This window comes from Dromiciops gliroides, chromosome 1 (assembly GCF_019393635.1).
Source record: "Dromiciops gliroides isolate mDroGli1 chromosome 1, mDroGli1.pri, whole genome shotgun sequence".
Lineage (NCBI taxonomy): Eukaryota > Metazoa > Chordata > Mammalia > Microbiotheria > Microbiotheriidae > Dromiciops > Dromiciops gliroides.
In genome coordinates this window covers 700,203,638-700,217,070 of record NC_057861.1, presented here as the reverse complement: position 1 = coordinate 700,217,070, position 13,433 = coordinate 700,203,638, and the positions used below count along the sequence as shown (strand labels likewise).

General features: G+C 40.1%; 1 protein-coding gene across 1 annotated transcript in view; it reads left to right on the top strand.

Moving 5' to 3' along the window:
• Positions 1–13,433, top strand: part of RAB7A (RAB7A, member RAS oncogene family) — a 66,919-nt gene that overhangs the window by 46,380 nt on the left and 7,106 nt on the right. The window contains exon 2 of the mRNA XM_043971432.1: positions 11,041–11,101. Coding sequence (XP_043827367.1) covers positions 11,049–11,101 — 53 coding nt within the window. The 5' untranslated portion in view covers positions 11,041–11,048. The remainder of the gene's footprint in view (positions 1–11,040; positions 11,102–13,433) is intronic.

Genomic DNA, 13,433 nt, shown 5'->3' with positions numbered 1-13,433 from the left:
TCTTATCCCATCAGAGATGGTTTCAGTGAAACCTAAGATGAATTGTATGTGAATAGATGCAGAGTTAGAGAAACAATTTACAAGCAATTTATAAAAAACAATATTGTAAGAACAGTGTTGAAAGACTTAAGAACTCTGAGTAAGAATGTAATTATTAGTATTATATAAGTGGTTTTATATAATATCATTATAAACACCTCCCCACCCTCTACTCTAATTTATTACAAAAACCCAATTCTGGCATTTTAGTTGACCTTTGACCACCTTATCTATGTGTCTGTATCTTAAGAGGCAAAGATTGAGTTTCGAATTCAGTCATTGCTCATTGTCTGCCTCTTTCATCCCCTTTCCTCCAAAAGCCCATCCATAGGACAAGTAAAGTCATAGAATCATAGGTCTATAGGTAGAATGAGTCTTAGAAATCATCTATCTCTATAACTTTGTGCATTTATTTTTTCAATATATATCTTTTTTTTTCCTTTCAAAGAGCTCTCTTTTGGGGGATGTAGTTTATCTTAAGGGTACACTGTATTTAGACTAATAGCATGTTGTCTGTGTTGGGTCATTATTTTTGTCCTGATTTCCCTTTGTATTAGAAGTATCCTGGGATGTGTTTGTTCTAAAATCAAATAAAAAAGACTTGATTTAATTTACTTCTATCATATAGCATATAACTATCTCACAAAGTTATAATTGTGGATTTTGCTTCTTAATATTTTTTATAAAGTGATCTTTTTTCTTTTTAAATTGCTTCCATAAGGTTTTTACCCTAACCTAGAAGCAATTACCTGCTATGTCATGGGAGTTGAAAGGCTGGTTTAATTATGTCTCTTTTTGCTATACACCTGAAAACCAAGATAGACTACTTGCTAGCAGGGGGAAAGGTCACTGTGATGTAAGGAGTAATGGTCTCTTCTCAGTGGGACATAACCACCACATCAGCACCACTCAAATTACACTCCTCCAGACCTGTTTGAGGACTTAGGTCCCAGTCCCCCTTCCCTCTGGCAGACAGATCATGTGATTCAAGTAGCCCTGAGCTGGTGTCAACTAGGTCTTCTCCTGGGCTGTGTCCATATAAGGAAGGATTGAAGGAATGTCCCTGTGTCACCTCCCCATTAGCTAAGAACTCAAAGAATAATTATGGAAATTAGGGTTAAGAAGGCTGCATCCAATTAGCTAGCTTTCTTCCTTAGATTGTAACCCTTAAGTAATCAGCCAATGATGAACAAGGGGAGGGTCCATTTCAAGTTAGGGACTAAGCATTAAAACAGGGCCTTGGAGTCCTATGCTTGGCACTTGCTGGCTGTAGCACTTATTTGCAAGTGTTCATTGTTGAGAGAATGGAAATAAATGAGCTTTTGACACATCACTGCTGAGTTCCAGAGAATTATTGAGCACAGGTCGTTTTTCTCTCAGGCATTATAATTATGCAACGTTCTGTTTGGTTTTATTGTTATTTGTATTTTAGTGGTTTTACTCATATATTGTCTTCCTGGTTCTGCCTACTTCACTCTATTAGTTCATGTAAATCTTCCTATGAGTCCCTGAATTCTTCATAGACATAGTTTCTTAATGTAGTAATAATCCATTGTATTAATGCACTGTGATTTGTTTAGTTGACTATTTCCTAGTCAATGGACACTTTTGTTTTCTTTGCTACCACCAAAAGTGTCATAGCACCATTTGTAAAATAGCTCAGGCTCGTGTTCACTTGGATATAAAGAAGATAGTGTAGCCCCTTGTATGATTCTATTTTCTTTTTAGCCACTCTGTCCCTGACCCAGCCACCGGCCAGTTTCTGAGGTTGGTTTTCCTCTAAAAATGCCTAGTGTTAAGGGCTAAAATTTCAGCTAGTCCGTCTAAAATATCTAATGAGTGGTCGCCAATAAATTATAAGCTTTAGCAAGAGTTAGGCTTTTAAGCATTTATTAAGGAGAATAAGAATTTGGTAAAGAGAGAGAGAAAGGCCTAGATTCCTATCTATTAAAGGGAGAGCACATTTCTAGCTCCCTTCTCCGCCAGAGTCCAGAGGAAAGAGAGCCAGACTGAGCGCCCGGCTCCCCTCTTCTTCCTCCCACTAGCCTTCGTCACTTCCTGACACCAAAGAAAAGACTCCTGGTCTTGCCCTCAAAGACCTTCGCTTCATGGACGAAACTCTTCTACAGTAAGTCTCCAGCAGGTGGCGTCATTCCAATTGTTACACTAGTGAACAAATTGTTCACTGGGAGGGTGGCTATTGCCACAGAAGAGTATCACATCCATCATAATTTGGTGCAGGTCAAAATAGGCAGAATCACTGTGAAGCCAAGGAAGCATATCATTTTCTTCAGGAAGAGCTGCTGCTGCTCTGCCAAATTTAAATCTACTTCTTTACACTGAAACAGTAAATTCTTCCTATGCAATGTCACCATTTAGGAAGAAAGAGTGTAATAATCAAGTTAATGAATGGCCAAGGACAAAGGTGAGGCCACAGACCATCTGGAGGGAAAAGAGAGATTTAATTACTCTTTACCAGTTTTTAGGTTTATTATAGAGGCCACACATTTGGCAGTTTATGTACTACCTTGTATCCTTTTTATACTTTTCACTAATTAAATTGTAAATTCCCAAGAACTTAAATACTTCCCTGCATCCATGCTCTGAAAAAGCCAAGAGTAGTATTGACTAGGAGTCCTGTGCTGTTGGGGTATAAGGATGTAAGGGAGGGCACATGGAGAGGATAGAATGGCCAACAGTCTTGACCAGATGTCCAGAGACAGTAGATGATGGCTGGTCTAGTTAGGGGAAACTCAATGGAAAGAAGACGTTTGAAGAATTGAGTTAGGATTTAGTTAGTCACAGAACATACCCTATAGAAGAAATGTCACATGCATTTCTGTTTTCATTTATAGATGTTTGCTTGTATGGATTAGGTTAGCTGGAACAGAAGTGGGTAGGGACTAGACTCTGAAGATGCTTGGATATGATGGTTTTGACCTTTGTTGTAAGCAGGGGGTGGGGGGACAGCTAGATGGTGCAGTAGAGATCACTGGCCTTGGAGTCAGGAGGACCTGAGTTCAAATCTCACCTCAGACACTTACTGGCTGTGTCCAGAGCCATCTCCAGTCATCCTGGATATATATCTTGGCATTTGACCCCCGTGGCTCTGGAGGAGAAAGTATGGTTGGTGACCTTGCATAGCCCTGCCTCATTTAAATCCAATTCATTGCAAGTCATGATATCACCTTGATGTCATGGTCCTCTTTGAAAATGAAGGGGGGGGGGACAGCTAGGTGGTGCAGTGGATAAAGCACTGACCCTGGATTCAGGAGAACCTGAGTTCAAATCCAGCCTCAGACACTTGACACTTACTAGCTATGTGACCCTGGGCAAGTCACTTAACCCTTATTTCCTCCCCCCCCCAAGTAAATAAATAGATAAATGAAAAGGAAGAAAGAAAAAAGTGAAGGGCAAATAACAGGGAAACATTAAAATTCTCACAAAATGGCAAAGTTTTGATGAAAGACAAGGTTAGGAGAAAAATAAGTTGTTTGGAGTAATGAGTTTATGGCATTCCTAGGAGACATCCAGATAGCCACTGTTTGCAACAGTTTGCCTCAGTTTACCCAAATAATTCAAGGAGGCCACCAAGTCAAGCAGAGACAGGTTGGGGGGGGTCCCCTCATGCACAGGGTGGGCTCACAATCTAACATCCAATCCTGCCTCACCCAGAATGTGTGTTCAGCTCATGATCACAGTATAGATGCCTGCTCAGCTCTGTCTGAGAGCTGGGGGAAGGGGGGGGGGAAGGGTGAAACCTCTCCATCCTTGTAAGGAGGGGGTGAAAGGGGAAGAAGGGGAGAGATGGTAGACAGATTTATTTATGCTTGGACTTAAGAGGGGTCAGGGTGTCTGCACTAACGAGAGACTGCTCTTTTGCTGGGTCATAAAACAAGGGGGACAAGACAGAATGACAGACCGGGGGCTTTTGGAATGTAAGCAGGAGACACTAATTCCAGCAAAGCAAGATTTATGATTAGACAGAATAATCTGATAATAATTCTTAGAGTCCAAGCTGGCTCAAATCTGCCATACCCCACCCAGACACCTTGCATTTAGTAATATAGGATTGCAATGCAGCATGAAAGCTTGGACATATAGATTTGGGGGTCATCTATATAAAGATAATTGAACTTAGGGGAGCTGATAAGTATAGAGAAATGAGACAGAGGCCAGGATAGAGCGTTAGGGATGACCATGGGAGCAGTGATAAATAATATCTATTTCAAACCAGGGTAATGTAATGGAGTAAACTAGAGACCTTTGACATAGGTATATAAGTGCTAGCTGTAGCAATAAGACAAGTAAAAGGAATTGAGAAAATATGCATAAAGAGAAAAAAATTCCCACTTTTTGAAGATAATAATGATAACCTTAGAGAATTACCTATAATTAACTGAAACAATAAACTTCGACAGTGAATCAAGCTGTAAGATACACCTACACAAATTGTCAGCTTTTCTATATTATTACTAATGGAAATCAGCAGGAAAGAGAAATTCTATTAACTATAGAATGTATAAAACATTATATTGATGGAGCTATAGTTATACTCTTTACAGCTGTATAGCTACTAGGCAGCTAGGTGGCACAGTGGATAAATCACAGGCCCTGGATTCAGGAGGACCTGAGTCCTGAGGGCCTCACACACTTGACACTTACTAGCTGTGTGACCCTGGGCAAGTCACTTAACCCTCATTGCCCCCACATACATGCATACATGCATACATACATAAGCAAGCGAATGAATGAATAGAGAATAATAAATAAAAATACAAAAATACAGCTCTACAGACTTGAATGATTAGAGAAATGTCCATTGTTCGTGGCTTGGCAATGCCAATAAAATAAAAATAACAGTACTGCCGTAGTTAATATACGTAGTTAATGCCATACAAACCAAACCACTAAAAGGTTACATTATAGAGCTAGGAGAAAACAACAAAATAATCTGGTTGAGAAAAGGTAAGTAATCTCAAGGGAAATAATGGGAAGAAAAATAGCTTAGCAATAGCAAATCTTAGTACTGATTTAAAAATTTAAAGGTCCCCAACATACAGAAGCAAACAAAAGTAGGAGTCTTAATTTTAGATAACCCAAAGACCCTGACTGCTGGGGCAGTAACTCAGTGTCCAACAAAAACTGTTGGGAAAACTAGAAAGCAGTTTTGGCAGAAGTTTGGTGTAGACCAATGCCTCACCCATATGCCAAAACATAGGCTCTGAATGGATATCGATTTATCTGTATCGAAGACCACATCATAAACAAATCAGAGGATCAAGGGACTAAGGGTAGGTGAAGAAGTTCGTGTCAAAGGGCAAGCTTACTGAAGATAAAATGCCATACGGTTATCAAGTTGAATTTTTTGCTGGGGTAGAAGGGTTAGTGATACAATATTAGCCTTTTGACAAATGACAGCTTTATAGAATTATTTTTTACTTTGAAAAAATGTGTTGTTAATCATTCTATCCTGCACCCTCTTCTCTTTTCCTTCATTCTTTCATTTGTTTCTCACCTGTTCTCATGGTTTCAATCATCTTGTCTTTGTAGGTGACTTTCAGATCTACTTGTCTGGCCCTAACCTCTCTCCCAAGGATGTCTCAGACATATTAACATGTCTAAAACTGAACTCATTAGCTCCCCAAAGCATCCCTTCTTCCCGACATTACTTTTTTTTTTTTTTTTGTGAGGCAATTGGGGTGAAGTGACTTGCCCAGGGTCACACAGCTAGTAAGTGTTAAGTGTCTGAGGCCGGATTTGAACTCAGGTACTCCTGACTCCAGGGCCGGTGCTCTATCCACTGCGCCACCTAGCTGCCCCCCGACATTACTTTTACTGTCCACCTTCCCACCCCAGTGGTCAAGTAAGTGACCTTGGTAACATTTCTACTCACTCTGGCACTGCCAACAGCTTGATGCAGGTGCTTACCATTATTTCAGACTGAGACTTGCAAGTAGCCTTCTGTTGGTCTCCCTGCCTCCAGTCTATCATTCAGTTTAAACTGATCTGAAATGCAGATCTGACCAGATCATTCCCCTATGTTAGTGACTCCCTTTTTACCCCCAGGATCAAATATAAAATCCTCCCCCTTTCCCCCAGGTCTTCTGACACTTTACTCCCCTTCACAAACTACCATCTGTTGATAACTGACCTCCTTGCTGGTGGCTAAACACCTGACTCCCAGGTCCTTTGACTGGCTGACCCACATGCCTAAAATGTTTTCTGTCCCTGCCTCCTGGCTTCCTCAGCTCATCCCAGCTTTTGCAAGAAGCCTTAGGAACGCTGCTCCAGTTTATCCTGTGTATTTCTTATTTGTACCTAGTTCTTATGTTGTTTTCTTCCATAAGACCATGTTCCCTGAGAGCATCGGGCTGGCTTTTGCCTTTCTTTGTATCTCTAGCACAGTATTTGGCACATTAATAAAAGCCTACTAATAGGTGTTGACTGACAAACAAGTGCTTGTAATTATTATTAAGATATTTTTACATCATTTACATTTCCACATGTATTTCCCTGTCCCAAGATCTTTCTTATAACAAAGAATAGAAGATGGACAACAAAGTTCCACAAAACGACCTGAAATAGCCACAGTTCCTCCCCTCTTCAAAGAAAGAAGGAAGCTGCCTTTTCAGAGCTCTTTTTTTTTGGGGGGGGGGAGAACAAGCTTGGTCATTAATTTCACCTGGACGTTAATTAGTTGTCAAGTTCAATAAAATTTTTATTAATGTTTTCTGTTTCTTATCTCACTGTTGTAGCCTATGTAAACCCCACATCCCAAGCAATCCCATATGATAAATAATAAGGATTTTTTTTTTTAGAGAGAACAAAAAGTCAGCATAACAGATTGCTCCATTGAGAAAGTGGGAAAAAAAAGGTGCAGTGTGAAACACCTGTGGACCTCCCCCCTCCACCAAGGGGTACATTGGGGGTGGCCTCTCATCTCTTCATTTGAGTCCTGCTTGTTCTTTATATTTTTGTCAATTTTTTTTTGCTGTCATTGTTCTTTCCATTTCCATTTGTTTTAGTCACTGTTTATATGTTCTTAGCTATGCTTCACTCTGCCTGAGTGAATCATAAGAGATCTTTCCATATATAGATCATATAGATCTTTCATGCTTCTGTTTTCATCCCATGCATCATTTCTAATGGTATTCCCATTATATTCATGGACTGGATATTCTTTCCATGCAAATTATCATTCTTGGGTCTGTTTTTCCTGGTTCTTTTTCACTATTTCAGTTCAGATAGTCCTTCCTCTTCTTAATTTGCTGCTGCTACCCAGGGTCTTCAGTAGCTGGTGGTCACAGACATGTCTTCCCATGCTTCTTATCTTCACCGTGTTCATTGTTACAACAGAATATTTTATTCATTCATGTGCCACAATTTGTTTAGCACTCCCTCAATAGATGAACATCTACAACAGAATTAAGTTTTGGGGTTGTCCTGTCATTCGCATTCTTGGGGTGTATGTCTAGCAGGGGCATCTCTCGTTGTGAATGCAACTTTAAATTTTGTTTTTTGGAGCAACCTTTGGGTTAAGATTTTGCAATTCTTAGGAGGCAGCTAGGTGGCACAGTGGATAAAGCACTAGTCCTGGGTTCAGGAGGACCTGAGTTCAAATATGGCCTCAGATACTTGACACTTACTAGCTGTGTGACCCTGGGCAAGATGCTTAATCCTCATTGACACCCCCCCCCCCCCCGAAAAGGTTTGTAATTCTTTTGATAATGATTCTTTCCTCTGACAACTTGGTTTAATTGACTGGGAACATGTGGATAGGAGTTAAGATTACTACACTGCTTTTCCTTATTTCATAGGTAAATGTTAAGGTCAGAAAGCTATCATTGTTCAAATAGTATGAGCTATGATTAGTCATTAAGAATAAGAGTAGGGTTAAACTGAATGTTGGAACTTGCGCTTATGATTCAAAGATAGCTGTCAGCAGGATCTTTCTAGTCTGTATATAACCTAACATCTGCAAGTCATAGAATGTTGAGAAGGTGGTATTACAGTGCCTGAAAAATCTTTATCTGCCATATTCTGCTTACCCTTCAGTAAATATAGGCAGGGAAGAGGTTTGACATTGTGTCATCTCAGGCAGGAACACTCTTTGGGCCCAGTGGTGGCAGCATAAGTACCTGCTAAGAAAATTCACAATTGAAGAACATTGTATATTGCACTGCATCTTTGGCATTAAAAGGTGTGAGAAAGGCCCAGTAATCAGCACCAGGGGAAGTTGCCTGGAGGCATGATTGTTAAGGATATGAGTACAGAACACCTTAAAGAATCAGGTTTGACTAAATGAAGGACAAAGAAAGATTAGAGGTTTCTGGAGACTAGTGTAGACAAATGTTAAAACTGCTTGACACTAGTTTCTGGGCCACCCATTAAAAGATTAAGATTTGCAGAGGAGCAAAAGGTCCGCTGGTGTTTCACCTTGGGCATATTTTCAGACTTACAATGTCTTGATCCATGCTGATTCCCCCCCCCCTCTTTTTTTTTTTTTGTCTTTAAAAATACAATTTATTACATAAAAATGACTCTGGGACCAAGCTGGAGGGATACAAGGAAACTGTGTTAAAGTAGAAAACAAAAGACGATAGTTTTCTGGGTTTTTTGTTTTTTAAATTTTCATAGGCTTAATTGCCTGCCTATGGCCTTAACCCTAAAATGTGGTTAGGTTAGTATTACCGACTTCACAGTGTACTGAAGGAAGTGCTTTGTAAACCATGAAGCACTATTTAATAGGCAGTTTGGTAGAATGGTTAGAGCCTTGGAATGAGGAAAAAACTTAGATCTGTACTTTGTACACATATTAGTGATGTGACCATGGCAAAGTCACTTAACATCTAATATACCTCTAAGCATTTAAGTTTCAAATATATGTCAGGGGAGGAAATTCCCCTACTAGAAAATATCCACAGGCCTACAGAGAAAGCTATACAGATGTGAGGTGTCCTAGTTAGGAAAGACACCAATTTGTTCTGCCAGTTTGTTCTGTTTTTGTACAGTCGGCCTCTTTCCAAAAGACTAGGAATGCTCCCCAAAATACCTGGGTGGAAAACCTTCTCCTTGATTTAAAAAGAAAAAAAAATGCCCCTTGATCTTATCCAAACTTGAAAACTTTCTATGTAGATGCACCATTTCATAACAATAGCATTTATGTGGCATGTTATGGTTTGCAAGGTCATTTATTTTCTGCTCACCTCACTGGGAGGGAGGTGCTATTGTCCCCATTTTGCTGATGAGGAATCAGAGATGAGCTTTTGTTCATTTCCTTGTTAAGTGACTTCCTAGAGTTACACAACTTCTACTTTAGATCCAGCTCTCCACTCATGATGCCTGTTTCCCAATTCAGCTAAACATTAGTATACCGGAGCCCAGCAGGATAGTTTGATAGAGAATGCGGAGTGTGCTTAGCTAGAATTGTTCCACATTTTGTCTAAAGTCTCATCTGTCATCACAGCAGCCTTTGTCAGACTGAGCTTGCATATAGTCCATCAAGAAGCACAGAATACAAGTGCTGTATTAATCACCAGTGATGGTGAATTCCCCTGATGCCCTCAGCCTTGGTTAGCGAGCAATACCTGATGCTCAGAGTGAAAACAAATGCAGATCGGACTTGGTGTGATGCCGTGTTGTCTGCTGCCACCACCACTTGTGACTGCACTCATACGATTTGTTGACTGCAGCCTTGCTGATAGGGCTGCTTGGGTTTCTTTTTAGTCTTAACTTAGAATGATTTGTTTAGTGGCTGTCTCTGGAGTCTGAAAAGTTGAGTGTCAGAGCAGAATGAGCATATCTAATTTTTTTACTGAGGCAATTAAGTCTCAGCTTGATTCTGGGCCATTTGACTTGAGTATAAAGGAACTTGGAGCATGGAAAGAGGGTGGGGAGATCATATCTTTTTACATTCTTGTTACATTTGTGGTGAATTGAAAACTGGTATTCTTCACTTGGAGACTTGTATGTAGAATGAATGTTGCTTTCAAAGATCATTTGACAAAAGTTCTAGATCCTGTTGTTCTGTCTTCTACCCGTATTGTCTTCTGTCTTTATCAAGAGGGCTCAGTGAATATTGCTTCTACACTTAACTGTGGGTAAGATCTCCAAATGAGCATCTCCAGTATCCCCATCCATCAAGCTTAGTTATTCTGAGGTGTTGAATTGGAAAAAAGCATTTATATATGTATAACCTTATTTATTTATATATGTATAACCTTATTTGTGCCTTGTGGGCTTTCCATGATATATTGCTGGTCATCACATCACTCATTTTACTCTCATCTTAAACTCACAATTCAGGTGTCTGCAGTGAACAGATAGAAGCATGAAGCCCTTCCATGAGCTCTTACCTAATGAAGAACGAGGGAGGTGGTACAATTTAGTAATTCTGAGGGCTGACTTGGGCATCAGGAAGGACCTCCGTCCAAGTCCTACCTCACTTACATGTCCTAGCTTTCTTTAAGTCCCATCTTCTGCAAGAAATATTTTCCCCAGTCCTCCTTAGTCTTAGTGTCTTACCTCTGAAAATTACCACCGCCGCCGCCGCGCCCCCCCCCCCATTTATCCTGCATATATGTTATTTGTACATAGTTGTTTTCTTGCATGTTGTCTCCCCCATTAGACTGTGAGCTCCTTGAGAGCAAGGACTAATTGCCTTTCCCAGACATTGTTGGGTTTTTTTGTGCACCACTTAGCACAGTACCTGACACAAAGCAGGCACTAGATAAATGTTTTTTTGACTTTGGGCAAGTCATTTAAACACAGTGCCCTGAGTAACCTAACTCTAAGACTAAATTATAGGCAGATCTGCATCATCCGTGCAGGGAATTGGAATTCCCCATATTGAAAGCATAGCTACTGAATGAAAAAGGGTGCTGCTTTTGATTGAATAAAATTATCCTGTAGTCTTCTTGACATTAATAATGTTAAATAGTTTAAGTTTATATTTCCATCAAGCTTATATTCTTTTTTATTTTTATTTTTATTTTTTAGCTTGAAAGATGACTTCTAGGAAGAAAGTGTTGCTGAAAGTTATCATCCTAGGAGATTCTGGGTAAGCATTTTTAAGACCAATTAGTTCCTTACCAAATGGACATAAGTTGCCCTATGTTTTCTCTTCTCATTAGTGTATCTCTTAACAGGTGACCCTCTGTGGGGTTTCTTATAGTCTTCTCTGAAAGTCGCTTGTTCTGATACTGAAATGGCTGACTTCCCCTTAGTATAACCTGGGGGAAAAAAATTATTTTTTAGCAAGTAGTCGTATGTCTCATTCTATACCTGTAGACCATTCACCTTTCTGCCAGTAAGTCCGCTACTTACACTTCATCGGTTGTTTGTATTCACTTTCAGGCATGGCCAAGCTATAAAGTAGTTTTGCTTAATTAAGCTTATTTGTTACAAGGTAGAACTTGGGAGCAGTGTAGGGCATGAGGTTGAGGGGAGAGTTAAAGGGGGTGGGGGGCAACCAAACACCAAAGCACTCAGAAAATATAAGATGTATATCCACAGTACTCATAACAAAAATTTGTGGATCCATATATTGTCATCTCTTTTGCTTGTTGTATACTGAGGTGTTCAAGTACATAATAAAAAAAAAGAATAGAAAAACCCAGAGTATTTAAATGCTAATGCTTGATGGTGCTTTACAATATACTATCTGCCTGCTTCCTATTGTGGTTAAAGTTGAGGCTCAGAGGTGAATGACTTGTCCATGGTCATATGATGATAGAAACAAAAGGAAATTCTTCTGGTTTCAAATCTATTGCTCCTTCCACTGTCATCCCAATGTAGGTGACATTCCCTTTCCTAATGTGGCTGATAGAAGGACCTAGGAGGGTCTCAGGGCTGATTGGTTAATTTTATCGGAACATTGGGCACATGCTGTAGTGCTGTCCTGCCAATGAACCAGAGTCACTGATTGAAAACACTTTCCAATGGAGAATGGCAGTGGAAAGATGGCAGGACTACTTTCATGTTCTCTCATGTTATTCATGAAAGTTTTCTCAATTAAATGAATTAACTTCTAATCATTCTCTCTGGGCCTCAGGTTCCTCTTCTGTAAAATGAGAAGATCATTCTAGAATTCTAGAAGATTCCATTTTAGGTCCAGGACTTTGAGACACTAATGTCCTTTTCAGTAGGATAGGTATGTTCTTAAATAGGGTGGCTACACAAAAATGGTTCTCCATCCAAATTTAGGGGTAAAACTTACTGATTCGTCACATACCTTCCTCCTTCACCAGAGTCTGAGCAAAAGAAAAGGGTAAAATCACACTGTAGGCCATATCAAGAATAAATCGGGGCAGCTAGATGGCGCAGTGGTTAAAGCACCAGCCCTGGATTCAGGAGTACCTGAGTTCAAATCCGGCCTCAGACACTTAACACTTACTAGCTGTGTGACCCTGGGCAAGTCACTTAACCCCAATTGCCTCACTAAAAAAAAAAAAAAAAGAAGAATAAATCAGTGGTTACGTTACAGGACGAGTGCAAAAGACCTAAGTTTGGCTCTCTTTCAAGTTGTGAGCATCACAAAGTCACTCCCTCATTTTTAAATTAAGGGATTAAAGAGGATGATACAAACCCTTGTTTCCAATTTAAAATCTATCCTGATCATAAACCAAAAGTTAATGCTTTGGGCTTTTTTTCTGGTTAATAGAAGTCTTTATAAACAAATAGCAGTGGTTTGGGAATGAGTATTCTTAGGTTCCTCTCAAGACTCTTTACTAGGTATTCTTTCTCTCTATGCAAATGACTCAGAATTATATCTCAGCTCCAGATCTTCCCTGAGCTTCTGTTGGACATTTCAAACCCAGCCTGCATAAAAATAGGACTTGTTCCCACCACTTCCCATCCCCACTCCCTGCATCATCCTCCACTTCTCATTCCCCCTACATACTCAGTTGCCATATCCAGCCATTTCTGCATATATCCCCTTCTCACTACTTGCCTACTTAATGCCCTACTCCAAACCCTCATCACCTCTTGCCTAGATTAGAGTAGTAGCTTCCCAATTATCTCCATGCCTCAAGTCTGTCCCCATCCCTTTCCATCTTCTACATACTCTGCCAAAGATATTGTTCTTTAAGCACAGCTTTGACTTGACACCAGCAGCTTCTTATTGTCCCCAGGAGTGAATATAAACTGCTAGTTGGCTTTTAAAGCTCTTCATAACCTGGTTCCTGACCTATCTTTCTGCTTTATTAGAGCTCTACTTCACCTGTGCTACATCGTGGCCAAAAGGGCCCTTTCCTCACACATGACACTCTTTCCATCTCTTGGCTGACCCTTGCCCACTCCCTCCCATCCTTTTCACCCCGCAGCCCTTGCTCAAACTCCAGACTTCTGGTGCCCCTCTACCTTTTATTTATTTTGTATTCTGTATATAT